General features: G+C 45.9%; 1 protein-coding gene across 7 annotated transcripts in view; it reads left to right on the top strand.

Annotated features, from left to right (window-relative positions):
• The window catches only part of PPP4R1 (protein phosphatase 4 regulatory subunit 1), a 61,582-nt gene extending 51,991 nt beyond the window's left edge, over window positions 1-9,591 (top strand). For 6 of the 7 annotated variants that reach the window (XM_032309379.1, XM_032309381.1, XM_032309378.1 and 3 more), the window contains 6 exons: window positions 983-1,144; window positions 3,812-3,912; window positions 6,610-6,730; window positions 6,828-6,962; window positions 7,407-7,548; window positions 8,434-9,591. In XM_032309379.1, coding sequence (XP_032165270.1) covers window positions 983-1,144; window positions 3,812-3,912; window positions 6,610-6,730; window positions 6,828-6,962; window positions 7,407-7,548; window positions 8,434-8,597 — 825 coding nt within the window. In that variant the 3' untranslated portion in view covers window positions 8,598-9,591. Of the gene's footprint in view, window positions 1-982; window positions 1,145-3,811; window positions 3,913-6,609; window positions 6,731-6,827; window positions 6,963-7,406; window positions 7,549-8,433 lie in introns of those variants that run through there. The other variant, XM_032309383.1, reaches the window with a different exon arrangement.
• Window positions 9,592-18,681: the final 9,090 nt, after the last annotated feature.

The following is an 18,681-nucleotide window of genomic DNA, read 5'->3' as shown; positions in this document are numbered from 1 at the left end:
TTTTTCAAGTTGTGCTGTTGACTCAGCAAGGTAGCAGTTGAAAGTAATCTTGAGAGAACATAGTTTAAGTTCCTTCTCTGACTTATGAGGTTAGCCAGGGTCCGGGTGAAGTGAATTTATCCTGTGTTCACACGCTTCTTCACCAGTGGAACTGGGTAGGGGACTGCAAAGGCCCACTCTGCAGAGTGCAGTACCCTCCACACTGGCAGTTTTCCGTCTTCGTTCCACAGGCCTTTTCACCATTCCTGTGGGGTGTGCACCTCAGGGCCCCTGGTGACTAGGAAGGCCCCGGATGGGCAGGGCTTCATGCCTCTATCCCTTCCTCTCCCCTCCCCTCCATCAGAACATCTCTGCCTTCATCTGCTTGAATGTGGGTATGAAATTTTATTTCAAGGGTGGGGTCTAGTGTTTGGGATTGGGGATAAAACTCTTGCTGTAAATTCTCAGCAAGTAGAGTGTTCTAAGCTGAGTAGCAAAGTAAAAAATTTTTAAACTAAAGCAACATAAAAAATGTTTTTAATGTAAACTTTCCTACATTTTCCCATTCTTACATTTCTTTAATTGCCAATTCCCTAAAAGCAAATTTCATTGTTTTTTTTAACCATAAGATAGACTGTACAAGAATCAGAAGGGGAACAGTCAAGCAAGGACAATACTCACCAGCCTGTGGGACACCTGTAATTCAGGCGTCCAGTGTTCAGAGAACTACAAAGACTATGCTCGTAGTGATTTCAGACTTTTTTCCCTTTGTAAATGAAAGGAGATTAATACGTACTGTGTAGGGCTTTGAAATTTCTCTGCCAGTTTTTGAGACAGCAGGCATTTAAAGCCAAGCTTCTGTTCTTAACCATTACTTCTGTTCCGATTTAATTGTTTGAGCTTGGGAACATCCAGATCTGTTCACCTTCACCCGCCGGCTGAGAGGTAAAGTGCTCAGTACTGTGTGCGTCGCTTATGAATGCGGTCATCTTTATCTCTGCAGTGGAAAGTTCGAAGAACGCTAGCCTTCTCCATCCACGAGCTTGCAGTTATTCTCGGAGACCAACTGACAGCTGCAGATCTCGTTCCGATCTTTAATGGATTTTTAAAAGACCTCGACGAAGTCAGGATAGGTGTTCTTAAACATTTGCATGATTTTCTGAAGGTAACTTTTAAAATTTTTCTGCATAAAAACAGACTAAAGTTCCACTGTGGAATTTTTGGTTTTCTCTGTCCACCAAGATGAAGTTTCCCTATGTGTTCTATGTAAGAAGACAGAGTCATGAGCTGATAGTGAGATGTGACTTAAAAAAAAAAAAAATGAGGGGCGCCTGGGTGGCTCAGTGGGTTAAGCCTCTGCCTTCGGCTCAGGTCATGATCCCAGGGTCCTGGGATCAAGCCCCACATCATCGGGCTCTCTGCTCAGTGGGGAGCCTGCTTCCCTCTCTCTCTCTCTGCCTGCCTCTCTGCCTACTTGTGATTTCTCTCTCTCTCTGTCAAATAAAATCTTAAAAAAAAAAAAAAAAGTTTTAAAATTAAAAAAAAAAATGAGGTAGTCCCATTCTGATCACTTTAGCTGGTGTCCTTTCAATTTTTAATTTTATGAGACTGACGCGCTGCCTACTGCGCTAAGGAGGCACCTTAATTTTTAATTTTAAAATCATTACACTAAATTTCATTTTTAAACACTGTTAGATCATGATTACAAGCACTTTTCAAAATTACTGAATTAAATATATGTACAAAAATTCCATGAACATTTAGTTCGGAGGCGCTATGTGATGTTTTAGAAGTCCATATTTTAGGAGTCGGTATGGATCTCTGGTCTTGGAGGTAAACACCTGTGATCTTACAACTTGTTAGTCCTGGAATATTGTTGTTCCTTAAACTATAACCTTGAAGTTGGCTCTTATAGTTTGAAGTTTGGAGGTACAGAAGTGATATAATCCTACTTTCAAAAAACATTGGTACTGTGTTTGACACTGTATTGTTTTATACAGATCATACTGAAATTTCTCAGCCTGTTCCATTGATGTGCCATTAGAGCTTCCTGCCACCACCCCCAATTCAGAATCCAATCAGGAATTGCATATTGAATTTAAATATAGTCTCTTTAGCCCTCTTAACTCCAGAACAGTTAGTTTCCTGACTTGTGTCTTTAATGTCACAAGCATCTTTGAAGAGGCTGAGCTGCTTGTGTTGCAGATGGCCATCAGTCTACACGTGTTATGCATTGAGAGTCAGTTCCGCGGCTTTGGCGGGCTGGCACGTGACCTGTCCGCATGTCCCGTGGGGGTAGGGCACGATCACTGCCTCACAGGCGATGCTGACTCTGGACAGGCGACTGTGGTGGTGTGGGCCCACTCCCTCCACTGTAAAACCACCTGTCACCTCCCTGATTAGTCATCACTTGGAGTCGGGGGGAGACCTTCAAACTCCAAACACTTCCCCCCCACCCCTAGTCTGTCACCCAGAGCTTTGATCCGTGCATCTATACACGGGTCTCACCTCAATCAGTCGTTACTGTGCTGGTTGTAAAATGCCGATTTTCTATTTTTATAATTCCTTCTCCATTTATTAGTTGGCATTCTCATGTAAAATTCATCTTTTCCTTCTCTCCCTCCCCCTCCTTGGAAGTTTTTTTTGTGTTAGGTGTGAACTCTGGAATTTTTCCTATTCAGAGTAATCCATTTCTGTCCTTGGTTCTGAACATGAGTTTGGCTGACAGGAGCCCCGGAAAGCTGCCTCCCGTGCCCCTCTGATCTGTCCCCTCACGTTAAGTTAAGCACATCCTTGCTTCCGGGCCCACCTTCTCCTTTCTGTGCCCCAGCCCCGAGTCCGCGGTTTCTCCAAGGAGCCTGGGTTTTCCAGCGGAGTGCGGGAGTTAGAACTGCGACCCAGGCCGATGTGCCCACTGCTCCCTGGGGGTCATTTCCTCTCTGTAGGAACAGGAACTAGGAGTGGTTTTTTGGTTTGGGTTTTTTTTTTTTTAATTACTGAGTTCATATTGATAACTCCTCTTCCAGTCCCACACCATTTTCTTTCCTTTTTCACAAAAACACTTTGTGTTTTTCCTTTTCTTTCATGGTAAAAACTCTGTTCTTAACATGAACATACTCAGTCGTTTAGTCTGTTCCACAGTATATGTCAGGTAGTTCAGAATTACTCCACCGATGTTATGTCCAACATCAAGTTAACCAAAAAAACGTCCAAGATTTCCTAAAGTACCTTGTTCTTGGAACATACCCTATGAACCTGTACTCTCAGAGTGCTTTTATTTCTGCGTGATTCTTAACTGTTCAATACAAAGTTAAGTTTGTTTGCTTCTGTATATATCAAATTTTAGGGTTTTCCCCCTTAGCAACCAGAAACCTACTTTAAAATGGCCGTAGAGCAATTATTGGGATAAATTTTCTTTCACTCAGCAAATATTTATTGAGTACCTGTCACGTGCTATCACGGTGCCAGGCACTGGGCTCACTCATGTGAGTGAGAGCACATGACTGTCCTCACAGAGTTCATGGTAACAAGGGTGCCCTAGGAATACAGTGGGTCAGTCCTACCATATGTCTGTGACCAAGGCACTGTAGGGTTCAGAGGAGATCATGCATGGCTCAGGGAACAAATATTTCCAAAAAAGATCAGACTCTTAAAGGTAAATGGGATTATCAGAGAAAATGACCTTAATGTCAGTTTTTAAAACAATTAGATGTACCTACTACATATGTTCTCAGAAGAATTAACTATATTATAGTTGTTGTCAAGCAGTCTAGTAAAAGTAAAAGTAATAATGCCTATATCTTAGCAAATATTTTTTATTTTGTCACTTCAGCTTCTTCATATTGACAAAAGAAGAGAATATCTTTATCAGCTTCAGGAGTTTTTGGTGACAGATAATAGTAGAAATTGGCGCTTTCGAGCTGAACTGGCTGAGTAAGTTCTCAAAATTTACTGGACTATGTTTCGGAGGGGTATTTACTTAGTTCATCTTCACCTTTTTGCTATTTGTTCATCACTTTGTGTAGATAACAAGTTTCTGTCTGGTGTACTATAAAACATTTCTTGAAGTGCAGGTCTTGCTAGCAGTGAATATATTCAGGGCTTTTTGTTTTAGTTTTTTTTTTGTTTTTTACCTATTTCGCCTTTTTTTTCTTACTCTGGTAAGATACACATAACCAAAATTGCCATTGGTGGAAATTTAGTATACTCGTAGTGTTGTGCAACCATTACCATTGTCTAGTTCTAGAACATTCCAATCCCCCAAAGGAATACCATGCCTTTCCACAGTCATTCCTCATCCTTCTGTGCCCTCACCTTCTAGCAACTGTTAACCTACTCTCCGGATTTGCCTATTCTGAACATAAAAGTGGAATTTTATGACATGTGGCCTTTTGTGTCTGACTTCTTCACTTAGCATAATGTTTTCAAGATTCATTCATGCTGTAGCATGTGTCAGAACTTTATTTTTGTAACTGAATAATACTCTGTCGTATACCACTTCTCAAGATTCATTCATCCATCGATGCATGTTTGGTTGTTTCTACATATTTTATTGCTGTGACTGTTGCTGCTATGAACATTCATGTACAGATTTTTCTTTGAACACCTATCTTCAGTTATTTTGTGGTGGATTTGCTGGGTTATTGGATAATTCTGTTTAATTTGTTGAGGAAGCATCAAAATATTTTCCACAGCAGTTGTCCCGTTTTGCATTCCCACAAGCAGTGCACAAGGATTCCAGTTTCACCACATCCTCCCCAACACTTGGTGTTTTCCTTTTTTTTTTTACCAAATTATAGCCATCATTCTAGTGGTTGTGAAGCAGTGTTGTTTTGTGATTCTGATTTGCATTTCCTTAATGACTGGTAGTGGTTAACACCTTTTCATATGCTTGTTGACCATTTGCATATAATCCAGAGAAATGCCTGTGCAAGTCCGATGCCCATTTTTTAAGTGGGTGTTTGTCTTCAATTGGGTTGAGTTGTGTTTTTCTCTGTATTCTGGATTCCAGACCTCACTTGGCATTTTTAAAAGATGTCTTTGCTGGGTTTAGGTTGGGACTGATAGTCTTGGTGGTTTTTTGTTGTTGTTTTCTTCGTTCACTGAGTCCTGGCTTGCTGGGTTTCTGGCTGAATGTAGGCACCTCTCTTCTGCCATTAGGGTGGAGGGTTGGGTCTGTCTAATTAGGAGCAAGCTGGGTTTGGGCTTTGTTGTTGCTGTGACTGCTCTCAGTGCCCGGTAAGCTTTGCTGCTTTTCACTATGGCCTGCCAGTGGCCTTTGCTGAGGGTGGGAGCTGGGGTCCCAGGGGGCCTTCTGATGTGTTAGTGTCCCACCCTTGGCTTGCAGCTGGCGCGAACCCTTGGTAACTGGGGTGTCTCTTCTCCTCCCCTAGCTGGAGACTGTTGGTAAGACATGGTAGGCTTGTGCTGGGGAAGGGGAGAATCTCTGTTATTTTGGTTCAGCCTCAGTCTCTGGGAAGCCCTGGGTCCCTGGGCTTTCTCAGAGACTTACCCTCTCCCTGTAGCATCCAGTCTCTGCTTTGAATCTGCGGTCTGTGGTGTAGTTATCAGTGTAGGGTCTTCGCTTAAGAAGGTTGGCTGCCCTCCTCTGTGGGAGAGAGTTCTTCTCCTCTGCCACCAGCCACAGCGTGTTCGCCTGTGTCCATGGGTGGGTGGGCTTTGCTGCTATAAGGCTCAGGCTCGGTAAAGAGAAGGGCCCCAGAGTGCACGGGGCTTTACGCCTGTCCCCCAGCATGTGTCCCTCAAATCCTGCCTGCTGAGCGGCCCCTCTCCAGTTTGCTTTCCTGACCCCAGATTTTCTCATGTGGTATACACCGCGGGGAGGCCAGCAAGAAAGTTTGCAGTGTCAGAAAATGGAGTCAATAAGCGTGCTTCTCATCTCTGAGTATTGTGTGTGTGTGTGTGTGTGTACATAAACAGACACATTGGTCATTGCTGTATTACATATATTCATGCTTATAATTTACTCTCTGCTGATTATGCATATAAATAGTCTTAAATGTAAATCTGAAAAGCAAAAATCTCATTCCTATCGGAGGTATTTTTTCAAGGGCATTGTTGTGTCTACTCAGAGTAGCCTGGTGTACACCGTCAGTCTTCACGTGTCCCCGGTTGTAAGAGGAACAGTCTCCAGGCAACCTCTTCACTTCTGTTATCCCTAGTAAACGTATCATTCCCTTAGAAGCTGCTCAGAGCCTTGACAGATAGACATCAGGTTACCTGATACTGCTGGAACGTCTTGTCTGGAAACTGATTTGTAGATGGAAGTTTCTTAGCATTCTGAACAGTTACTGTGGAAAAAATGTGTTCGTGTCCCAGTTGAATAGGAAATGCATTGCTCTGTCTCAGTTCCTGTAGACAGTTCTGCAGCATTTGTTTTCCTTACGTTTGAGTGGAGGAGAGACTTCTTGAACTTGCATAGTGTTTAAATGCGTTTCTAGATACGTACAGATTAGAGACAGCTATGCATGAGAGACCCTTAATTTCCAGTCTTTGCATGTGTTCATCTTACAAATAGTATCCAGAATTACAAATTACTCAGATGATTAACCTATTTTCATTTATTTTAAAATTTTAATTATATTTTATTTTTATAATTCATTTTTATAGACAGCTGATTTTACTTCTAGAATTATATAGTCCCAGAGATGTTTATGACTATTTACGTCCCATTGCTCTGAATCTATGTGCAGATAAAGTTTCTTCTGTTCGTTGGATTTCCTACAAGTTGGTATGTGTTACAATTTTTACAGTTTTTGAGCAGCACACTGTTCAGTAAACTCCTAGAGCAGAAGCTATTCCTTATTTCTCTGTGCTGCGTCTTGTAGGTCAGCGAGATGGTGAAGAAGCTGCACATGGCCACGCCCCCCACGTTTGGAGTGGACCTCATCAATGAGCTTGTGGAGAACTTTGGTAGATGTCCCAAGTGGTCTGGTCGGCAAGCCTTTGTCTTTGTCTGCCAGGTACGTGAAGACTTACCCATTTGTGACCCATTTTTCTATCTGAGACTTTCACTCTTTGCCTCTCGACACCCTCTTTCTTACCTTTAAGGACCAGAGTTTTGCCTCTGGCTCTTCCCAGGTTCACCGGTTCCCTAGAGTCTCCCTAGAGTCGGCGTCTGCCATCGCACAGCCGTCCACTAGGGGGTGCCCAGGGTCCACGGCGCGGGCTGGTAAATGCGGGTGACTGCGTACACTCCAGGAATCAGTGGAACTGTTAAAAAACTATCTGTGGGGACTTAAAATTCTGTCCTCTTAGCTTTGAGTTCCCAAGGGCCTGGAATATTGGTTTAAAAAGAAGTAACTAAAATCTGGAGCACTTCAGTCATCTCTCAGCACTAACATTCGCCAGTATTCTGGTTTGGTGGACTAACGGTCGGATGTGAAGCTGCTGTTTGTCTTTCCTAGACCGTCATTGAGGACGACTGCCTTCCCATGGAGCAGTTCGCTGTGCATCTGATGCCGCATCTGCTGACCTTGGCGAATGACAGGGTTCCCAACGTTCGAGTGCTGCTCGCCAAGACACTAAGACAGACTCTGCTGGAGAAAGGTGGGTGGCTCGTTAGGAAAACTGAGTGTGGCGGAGAGCATGCGTGGGGACTCCACGGAGGGAGAAGTATTGTATGTCTGCAGATGTAATCTGATGGATTTGTCCTCTCCCCTGAGAGGGGACACAGGTTGGAGGACAGGGACTTGTTCACCTTCCCGCCCCAGAGCATTTCTTTTATAATTGCAGACTTAGTTTGAGAGATTGGATAGTCGCTCTAAGACAGGAGGAAAAACTCTTGCCTTCGGTCGGCCCCACGTGACAGGTGTTACTGCTGTTCGAGGCCGGAAGGCATGTTTGTGTTTCCTCCTCCTCTTCATTCCTTAGGCAGAAGACAGGCGCCCCTGAGGATTTGCTTTGCTGCACATCCTAATAAGCTGCTCGAGATTTAGCTCGTTTCATTTATTGTCCTCCCCCCAAAATGCCTAATAAATACCATTTAATGCATAAACTCGTGAGTGCAGCACAGAAAGGTTTGCAGTAGATGTCTAAGAATATGGGTAAATGAATACTGCTTTTTTCTCCTTTAGAATTCATTTATCGTTTTAATAGCAATTATAAGGAAATGGCTAGAGAAGACTGGTTTTCACTCGTGTGTGTGATTGGTATTTGGGGCATTTTTACTGAGTAAATTAATAGCTATCCCAAGTAAAAGTTTTATTGTGTCAGCTTCGCTGCCATTTGGTCTGTTCTAGAAATAATCAAGATAAATCTTCAAATTCTCTCATGTTTGGGGATGTTTTTGTATTACACAAATCTGGATTACTGTTTATAATTCAACATAGCTTGTGTTTACACTTTGTGACTAAGAACTTAGTATACTTACACCTGCTAAAACTATGAATTATTAAACTAATTTTATATGTAATCTGCACTTTGTGTCTCCAGAATATTTCTTAACCTCTGCCAGCTGTCATCAGGAAGCCGTGGAACAGACCATCATGGCTCTTCAGATGGATCGGGACAGTGACGTCAAGTATTTTGCAAGCACCCACCCCGCCAGCACCAAAGTCTCGGACGATGCCATGAGCACAGCTTCCTCGACCTACTAGAGCGCTGGAACCTCGTTGTCCTTCTGCTTCCTCGGGAGCCAGGGGCTGACAAGTGCTCCACGAGAGTCATCTGGGACAGCCTTCGGGAGGAGGAGACACCTTCCTCTCGTGCAGACTCCATTGCAGGTGCAAGTTGCCTACACTGATACCAGGGATTTTAAGAGTCAAGAGAAAGTACAGTAAACACTATTATCTTATCTTGACTATAAGGGAAAATAATTTCTCAGAGGATTATAATTGTCACCGAAGCCTTAAATCCTTCCGTCTTCCTGAATGAAACTTGAATTGGCAGAGCATTTTCCTTCTGGAAGGGAGGAGATTCCCAGAGACCTGCATTGCTTTCTCCTGGTTTTCTTTAACGACAGATAGATGGAGTGGCAGCCAGAAGGCGGCTGTGAGCCAGGATGTAAAGAGACCTTCAGTATTAGCCCGCACTGTCCCCACGCAGGCAAGGACCTGTTGGTTCTGTGGCCAGCTGCCCAGCCCCGCCCTAAGTGTGAATAGTTTTTGGCGTGTGTAAATGCAAAAGGAGATGGGGAGGGGGGTTCTCCTAAGGGCTTGATGCTAACACTACAGTAGAATCTGATTTTAATTCTTAAATGCAGCATATTGCTGTGCACATTTACAGAACGTTGGCTGAAATCTGTGTCCTGATTTTCTTCATGCTGGTCATGACCTGAAGGAGTTTATTGGCACGTGTGCTGTATGTGAGGTGTTTTTAACTTGATCATGATCGGCTCTGAGGTGCAGCTTTCCTTCCCACACTGTACATACCTGTGACCACTCTCGGGAGTGCTGCGGTCTTTAATCATGCTGTTTAAACTGTTGTGGCACAAGTTCTCTTGTCCGAATAAAATTTATTAATAAGATCTATAGAGAGAGATATATACACACTTCTGGTTGTTTTCTAGATGTCTGCAGAAATGCAGTTTGTGACCTGTATTAATGATTTAGTATGAAGTGGGAAAACTAGATTAAAATATTTGTCTTTTAATTAGTTCAGTAATTTCTTTGCCATCAGCACGTGCCACCCAGGGCTAGGTTCCGTTGTGGACATGTAGGGTGTGTGCCCACTGGAGCCGGTCCGGGGTAGCTGGCTGCTGCGGTATAGGAGCCCTTGGTCCGGCTATACCTTGAGGACCTGCTCCATGCTCATCGCCCGCGGCACCCCTGTGAGCTCTGGTTTCCATGACTCATGACTCGGCTGGCAGAGCTGCAGGAGCAGGACTGGGCCCCACGAGGCTTGGGGTGCAGACTGGGGAGACTGAGGCAGCTTTCTGTAGGGACTGCTACCGAGAAGGGCTCGGTCCCTTCCTGTCTCCCCACAACCGTGCGAAGGGAAGACCCCGGGCCAGAGGAAGCCACAAGGACCTGGTGGTCTGCGTCTGCACGAGGTGGGGCCAAGAGCCGAATGAGCTACTGGGGCCTCCCCGCAGAGGCGCAGGCGCTACTCAACCACGTTCTGATGGCTCCCGCCACGCCCCGGGGTTCCCAGGGTTTCAGCTACAGGTTGTGTACTTACATGCTGCATGTCCTTGCGGCTGCGCGTCCTTGGGAGCAGGGGCCACAGCCCTCGACTTGGAGATAAAGAATTTGAATGTAGGGTCTGCTTAAAAAGGCTCCGCCACTGGTGATTCCGCGCTTGCCTTGCCACTGAGCCCTGCCTTGGGGGGCTGGGAGCACCTGCCGCTGCAACCGAGGGGCCTTCCCGGGCTCCCGGTGGCACTGTTCCCAGCTCTGCCTGGGGAAAGCAGACCCAGATTGCGCCGTCGCTGGTGGATGTCACAGGGAGGGGCAGGGTGGGAGTGGCGCCACTTGGATTCTAGGCTGGGTAGTCCGCGCGGAGGGCTGGCCGGACTGGGGCTGGTCGGGCCTCCAGGGCCCCCAGGCTGGCAGGGGCCAGTGGGTGCCTGCGTGCGACAGGATCGTCGAAGGGAGAAAAGGAGGGACACTGACGATTCAGCAGTTCTTAGACCAACTCCAGGAGCCAAACCAGTTAGGACGCAAGCTGATTTCATAATCGGAAAATGAGTAAAATGGTAATTCAGGTATTTAATATGGGGTAGCTGATCTTAGAAGATATTCTGTGATTTGGGGACTTCTGAGTGAGGTCGACGAAGGTGAAGAGGAAAACTATCTTTTTTCCAAAGCTAGAGCTCCTTCCCCAAGTGGTCATGGCCGGGCATTCGGCCTTCTGACCTCACCTCTGCCCAGCAGCCTGCCTGGCTTGGAGTTGCGCTGTTCTAAAGGATCTCGGCTGCTCCTCGACTTGTCTGAGACAAATCTCTTTGCCAGCTTTTGTGAGTTTTCAGTGTCCCTTTACTCAGCCCCCAGGCCACCAGACCTCCTACTTGCTTAGTGGAGTGGCTGGGCGAGGGGGCACCTTTCGGCTGTAATCTTTGCCCTTAAGTCTTGGAGGTAGTTCTGTGATGCCAGACCACTAGTTTTTCTGGAACTATCCAGCTGAATTGGCAAGTGCTGATCTCCCGACTACCACGCACATGCCCTCAGAGCCATCCAGGCTGTTGGCACGCCAATTGTTAGTTTGCGGGGCCGGAAGGTGGGTGCACAGTGTGTTACTGATTCTTCTCACACCTGGTCAGTCCGGGCCCCACTTTGCATCGGGGGAGTCTGTTTCCTGGCAGGCTGGAAGCTGAATTCGCTTTAGGAGGCGTGTGGACCATCCGCCCACTGCAGCATCGAGAGCGTAGATGTCTGACACACCAGGCGTGGTGTACTTGGGGAGCAGCGGGGAGCAGTGCTTCCTCACAGATGCATCTCCAGGGAGGCGGGACTGTGAGTGGGGGCGGCAGGGTTTGAAACGGACCATCTATAGGAAAAAGCTCAGGCTCCAGGACACATGCGATGATCTCCTTGTTCGGTCGTGTTCTGTGCAAGACTCCAGGAGACCGCGGGGATGAGTGATGGGTGGAAGAGAAGGAAGCTCCCGGCAACCCGAAACCAAGCAAACGCTCTCTCCACAGTGAATAATCTGGTGACTCAAACCAGAAGAAAAAAAGTTGAGTCTGGAAATAAATGTGAGTAAGCAAGACTCTGTGCTTCTGTATTCAGCCTTTCCAAACGCTCATGCTAGGTGGAGAAGGTTACAAAGAGCAGGGCAGGTTCTTTTCCTAGAAAACTGGACAGCAAGTGTCGCATGCTGTGATCAGATTGCACCCTATGCGGCATCGGACATTGCTCTTCTAGGTTAATTTCTGTTGTTTTTTTCTTTTTTAAGGTTTTATTTATTTATTTGACAGATCACAGGTAGGCAGAGAGGGGGAGGGAAGTAGGCTCCCTGCTGAGCAGAGAGCCCAATGCAGGGCTCATTCCAGGACCCTGGGATCATGACCCGAGCCAAAGGCAGAGGCTTTAACCCACTGAGCCACCCAGGTGCCCCTGTTGTAGGTTAACTTCCACCAAATCTGATTTAAGTTAAGGCTTGCCAAAAGAAATTTGTCAAGATTTGGTACTTTGGGTTTCTAGTCGGAGATTTCATCCTAGAACTCATTCTGCCCGGCTGTCTCCAGTGTTAATTGATACCTACAGTTGTTACTAACTGGAGCTGAGGCAGCATGGGGGTCGTGTTTCTAGATGTGCCGGGAGGAAGCTGTGAGCAGTGGTATCCTGCTGCCTGGTCCTGTCCCTGGCCTGGTCCTGTCCCTGTGAGCTGTCCTAGCCTAGAGCTCACTGGCAGCCCAGCACTCAGTATAGAAGTTTGGGAACAGAAATACTGGAGGAGATGAATTTGCCTGGGGAACATCGCCTAGGCGGTCACTGACGGGGGGTGGGGGGTGTGGACAGAGCCTCAGCTCCCCAGAGGCCACCCCACTGCCATCTAACTTCCGGTCTGCTACAGCGGGGGTGTGCCCTCATGGCGGGTCCCCCCAGTCCCCGAGAAAGTTCTCCGTGGCTCCCACAGAGGAAGAATAGTGCTGTGTGGTGGGCTATGTGCTGCCGGCCACCTGACTTGTTCTGGATGGCCATTAATTCTGAGTTTTTTCTGGGGGCTTTTGTAGTTGTTTTGGCTCTTAAATATTGCTAGCAAAATGTGGCTCATTCCGAATGCTGCCCCTCAAATGTTCACAGACATCTCACTCACCTGCAATCTTGTTAAAGGAGAGATTCCAATCCGGAACTCCTAATCCGGAACACCAATTCAGGTGACGTTTTTAAATACTAAGATCCTAGAAGACGCTGTTCCTGTGGGATCTTATTTTTTCCAGATTAATACTCTCACTGCAATTTTGATATCTTAACTGTAATGTCACAGTAATCAAAAAGATGAAGTGTTTAATATTTGTATTTTGTTTTCTCAGTTGCCAACCGTTGCTTTAAGGCATGTGGTGGCGGCACCCACGTGGTGACCGGCCGTCGGGACAGGTGGCCATGGCCACAGTGGCTGTGGTGGCAGCACCAGCCCTCCCACGGCAGAAGGGAAGAGCGAGGGTCAGCCAGGTACAGGCTCATGGGATTTGGAGTGGGGGCGGCCTGCATTCTCCAGCTGACCAGAATGTTCCGTTTGGCTCGACCATCATCTCCCATCCGAGAGCTGCCTCCTTCTGTACACAAATGCTATGCTGCCCGCTGGGGTCCATATTGGCCTGCGCGCCCACTCGGCGAGTGTCCCCACGGTCTCCACATCAGAGGCAAAGTGCCAAACCTGGTCAATCCTCAGTCCAGCCCTCCCTCCCCAGCTCCACCTACTTGACAGCTTTCATGCCTTTTCTCCTGCGTTCAATTACCCTGTGGTCTCTTCTCTTTCCCTCAAGTAGTAGGAGCTCTCGACTGCGCAGCACTTAGCATCGCTGGAACCTTCTGCAGAGGTAGGATCAGCCCTGGCGCTAAGGTGGGGTGGCCAGACAGAAACTAAAAATTCAGGGGAGGAGAGCAAGGGCACCCTTACTCAAATACGTGTCACTGTTGATCTGAAGTGAAAGTGTAACCAGAAGTCTGTACATGGCAACCCCACGGTAAGGTCAGCCCAAGTCAAAGACGAGGCCAGAGAGGAGTACGGCACCACGAGCCCCCCGGGGACTCCGCCCGCCCGAGGCATCGCCCTCCACTGCGCCCCGAGCTGCAGGGGCCCAGGCGCCGCCGCTGCCAGGGCCGAGTTCATATCTCCTTCCAGAGAACTTTCCCTTCCTTACTGCTGCTCCCTGCTTCGGAAGACAGACAGCAGAGGTCATCGAGACCATCTTACTAGCACTGAATGAGAGATGCTTTGATCCCTAGGTGAGAAACACCGAGAATTTGGGGTGCGACCTTGATCCGGAGACTACAGACATCCTCCTGAAGAGGCGGCTCTTGCTTTCTCTAAGTGCAGCTGGGATTTTCAGCAGTTTCTTGCCTTTTGTTGGGGCTGGGCTCTCCAGAGAATCTATTCTGAGCCCGGCCGAACTGGCCCAGGGTGCCCGCAGAGGCCACTTCAGTCCCTCTCAGTGTTGGGGAGGCCTGGTGACCGGAGAGGCCAACAGCCAGCTGTGTGCCATGCCGTGGCTTCGAGCCTCAGCCCCCTGTTGTTAAAAACAAGACAACAGGCCCAAAATGGAGTCACTTACGCTAATACCCCTGTCACCAAACGAAGACTCAGCTTAGTTTCAGCTCTCCAGGAAATGGATTTGAAACCAGTCCCGTCAGGAACTGCCTGACCAGCACTGGGAGGTAAGCGACCCAGGCCATCCCCTTGATGAAAGCAGCTCCGCAGTAACCAACCTGCTTTTTGCCAGTTCTAACTTCTCTGTCCCTGCTCCCTTCTGCCTATAATCCTTTCATTTTGTACCGCTCCTTGAACTCCTTTCTAGCTGCTAGATGAGATACTGCCTGTTTCGAATCCATCTTTGCTCAAACTTAAAATTTGTAACATGCTCAGACAGAGACACCCGGCAGCGCGCAGGACCAGTGAGCCACGAGGCACAGGCGCCCACCGAGCCCCCTAGAGCTTTGCTTGCGCTGCTGTGGCCGCTGGAGGCGGTGGGTCGCTCCTTCTTGGAGAAAGCCTTGCAGCTTTTGTATCAGGAGCCTTGAGACTTGATTTGAGCACGATTTTCCCAGACTGAGCCTGACTGAAAAACCAGAATGAGTCCAGATTTAACTGGGTCCGACCTGAAAACTGGATTGGGCCCAAGGTAGAAACCAGACTGGGTCTGGGGTCAGACTAGATCTAAGCTAGCTGGACTGGGTCCAGTATGAGGCCTCAGATTTCAAATTTTATTACAAGGCTGAACAAGCAGGTTTACCTTACCAAGCATAATCTCGAGTACAGTGGCTACAGTGGACTTTTTTTTTTTTTTCCAAGATTTATCTGACAGAGCATGCGCACAAGCTGGCAGAGCGGCAGGCAGAGAGAGAAGCAGGCTCTCCGCTGAGCAGAGAGCCCAGCTGATGTGGGGCTCAATCCGAGGATCCTGAGATCATTAGCGAAGGCAGACACTCAACCAACAGAGCCACCCAGGCATCCCTACGGTAGACAACTTTAAACCTAATAAGCTTATCCATTTATGAGATGCCTAGAGAAAAATGGGTCCTAGCCATCAGCTCCCTATTAAAAGTAAGAGGGAAATTTTGTTCTTCCTCCTCTACGGCTTCTGGGGACCCGGAAGAAACCTACTGGGACACCCCTCCCACTCTGGGACCTGCAGATGGGCTCCTGGGAAAACTGGCAAGAGCCCGCAAACTGTGAGAATTTTACCAGGGTCAGCTCTCCATACCTCTGTGGTGCTTGGTCAACAGAGGAGGCAATGGTGTGACCTTGTCCCTTCCTCTCCACATTCAGAATGGCAGGCAAAAAGCCTTTGTTACGAATTAGAGCTTTGAATTAGAACTTGGAACTTGTTTCCGGTTACCCCTGGGTGTCGGTCCTTTCTCTCCTGTGCAGTTATATTGCTTTATTGTTGGTCTCATTTGGTGTCCACAGAACTTGGCTTGTCAGCTGCCAGGCTGGGGACCCCAGAATATGGCCAGATAGAAATGTGGATTGCACTCTCCCTTCCAGACAACTGTCGCCAGCTCTCAGGGACTTGGCTCTTTGAGTATCTTGAGTGGCTCTGGATAATCAGATGATAGTATCTTTTGCACGTTCTTTGGGGACACCTTGTGTCCACGGGGTTGCTCAGTACGGACAAGAATATTTACCATTAGTCTCAGCTGAAACCCAATAAGCTAGATGAAAGTTTTTTTTTTTTTTTTTTTAATTAGCTCAACAGCCAGAATTTGGCCAAACTGGACATTGATATTCAGAGCCTGATAGTTTTATTTTAGTTTTGGGGAGAAGGCCTAAAAAAATTCCTCTGTGTCCCAAAGGAAAGAACAAGATTCTGAAGTCTTTGTGGAAGGATTTACTAAAACATTCCAAAGACACACAGCCTGAAATCTAGAATGTAGGAATGTTCTGATTTCCATCTTAGTTGAAGATCATCTCCATGATAGAAAAGCAGCAAACTGAAGATGATGGACTTGGATGGCTGGGTCAGCCTCTTGGCATCATTCAGGTTGCAACCCAGTTCTTTGAAGGGTAAAAACAACTATACTTGGGGTGCCCAGCTGGCTCAGTCAGGGTCATGGGCTAAAGCTCCACAATGGGTGTAGAGATTACCAAAAACAAACTTTTAACAGTAAATAAAAACAACTCTGTTTGTCTTACAAAATGAGTCTCCACAAGAATAGAAACGTGGTTCTAAAACCATCTAAAGCTCTTCCTGCCATCTTCACGAACCCCCAAACCGCCCCCCACCCCGTTCATCTCAGATCTGAGAACAAAAGTCCTTCTTGGCGGAAGTTGCGTTCTTTCTCTCCGTCTTCTGAGATGGAAGAATTCTACCTGGTCTGCTCTGTGTAATTCTCATCGGGGGAAAAGATCTTTAAATTCTTCTCTACAAATATTAGTGGAAAGTAGAAGCCATGTGAGCCGGTAACCTTAATTTATTCTATTTTGCCTAACACAAAATTTGTATCCAACTGTTCTTTCATAAACTAGTGAGTTCTGCACTATTATAACTATCTTAGAGCTGAAATCTTAAAGCTCCAAGACCAGTGTCTGCAGGTTTAGGCATGTCAGTGTATATACCTTATAAATGTGATTTTTTTTTTTTAGCTCCAGATGATGTTGCCCAAATTAATTTGTACGGAGCTCTACTTGGCTTAAGGACAAGTGTTACATAAATCAGGTATATTCTCAGAACACAGAAACTAACCAAAATGTTATTCAAGCTCATGTGATCTAGGATAATCTTAAGTAAATAAAATCTAGTTTAAGTTTGTTGGTTTAATTAAAACAGGCATGTCTTCAGAGTTATTAACATTAAATATAATGTGAACATAAAACTTTTATTCTACCTTAGTTTACTAAAAATCAAATAAGCTCATGTCTCTGTTACAGAATTTGTCAGCAAGAAAGGTAGGATGGTGGTTAGCAGTTTAATATCGTGAAATTTTCACAACCAGCCTAAATTGTTAAGAACAAGTGAATTAAATAGATGTAAATTAAAGTTTATAAATGAACTTTTCACCAACAATTATGCTTTTTGGTATGTCTACTTAAAAATAGTTTTCAAAATATTTTTGGTAACTTGAAACCTTAAAGTTATACTGAGATAAACAATGGATATTCATGGAATATCTAGATCAGTTTCCAAATAAGAATACTGAAACACTGGGGGACCTGGGTGGCTCAGTCAGTTGAGCATCTGACTTTTGGTTTCGGCTCAGGTCGTGATTTCAGGGTTATGGGATCGAGCCCCAAGTGGGGGATCCCCATTCAGTGGGAGGCTGCTTGATAGGTTCTCTCTCCTTCCTCCTCAACCCCAGCCCCTGCACGTGCTCGCTCGCTCTCAAATAAATGCTTTTTAAGATTTTATTTATTTGACAGAGAGATAGCCAGCCAGAGAGGAAACACAAGCAGAGGGAGTAGGAGAGGGAGAAGCAGGCTTCCCGCTGACCAGGGAGCCTGATGTGGGGCTTGATCCCAGGAGCCTGGGCTCATGACTTGAGCCACCCAGGTGCCCCTCAAATCCTTAAAAAAAAAAAACTGAAACATTAATTACTGAACAAAGGTTTACCACTTTTGCCTTCCTTTTATAGAGGAAATAAAGACATTTGGCTCTATCGGTAAACACATTTTGTGCTAGGTTGGAAAATTTACTGAGAGGAAGAATATGCTTTTGGGAACCATGAAAATGTGTCTATAAATCTGCCAATCCACGGACTCCTAGTTTAGGAGTCTACAATTGTTTACTTCTCTGTTTTCACTAGGAATGAAGGATCGTGAAGGTGACAAATTTTAATCAATGTGTAGTGACAAAAGCTTCTTAGAAATAATAAGGGTGGGGGCACCTGGGTGGCTCAATCAGTTATTAAGCACCAGATTCTTGATTTCTGCTTAGGTCATGATCTAAGGGCTGTGAGATCGAGCCCTGCCTTGTTGAGCCTGCTTAAGATTCTGCCCCACAACCTCTCTCCCTCTACCCTCCCATTCTCCCCGCCCCCCACTCTCTCTCAAAGTTGGGGGGGGGGGGGTGAAAGGAAACACCTGTGTATGGAAAGTAGATAAGGAAAGTAAAAGGATTGGCTAAATTTTCCACAATTAAGGAGAAAACCCAGGACAAAATCTGGACAGAAAAAACTTGTAGAAAATTTGTGGATAAGGAATCTTGGGAAAGTAATTTAAGTGTAGTGAAGCTGGCTGAGACTGGAATATAGATTAAAGACAGAATATAGATTAAAGAATAAAGATTGAATCTATATTGGAATATAAATGCATTAAAAATGTGTTTTAGGAAAAAAAATTAGTATCAAAAATATACAGATACAAAAATCAGAATTTTGTTTTCTCTCTGTTGAAAGGACAAAGTTTTCTTAGATGATTGCTCTGCTCCTAAGAAGAAATTGCAAAGGTGGTTTTGTGGGTTTTTTGGTCTTTTTTTGTTTTGTTTAAACTTTGGATAGCAACGATGTTCTTCTTCCCCATATTACTTACTCGCTTTACACTGTTTTTATCAGGTATCCAATTATTTAAGAAAACCCAGTCTTCACGATATTGAGAGTTTTCTGTTCACAACTATATAACCGCCTATATTTACCCCAGTAT

The sequence above is a fragment of the Mustela erminea genome, chromosome 13 (assembly GCF_009829155.1).
Source record: "Mustela erminea isolate mMusErm1 chromosome 13, mMusErm1.Pri, whole genome shotgun sequence".
In the NCBI taxonomy this organism is placed as follows: Eukaryota; Metazoa; Chordata; class Mammalia; order Carnivora; family Mustelidae; genus Mustela; species Mustela erminea.
Note: the sequence above shows the minus strand (reverse complement) of the source record. Positions and strands in the feature narration are given on the sequence as shown.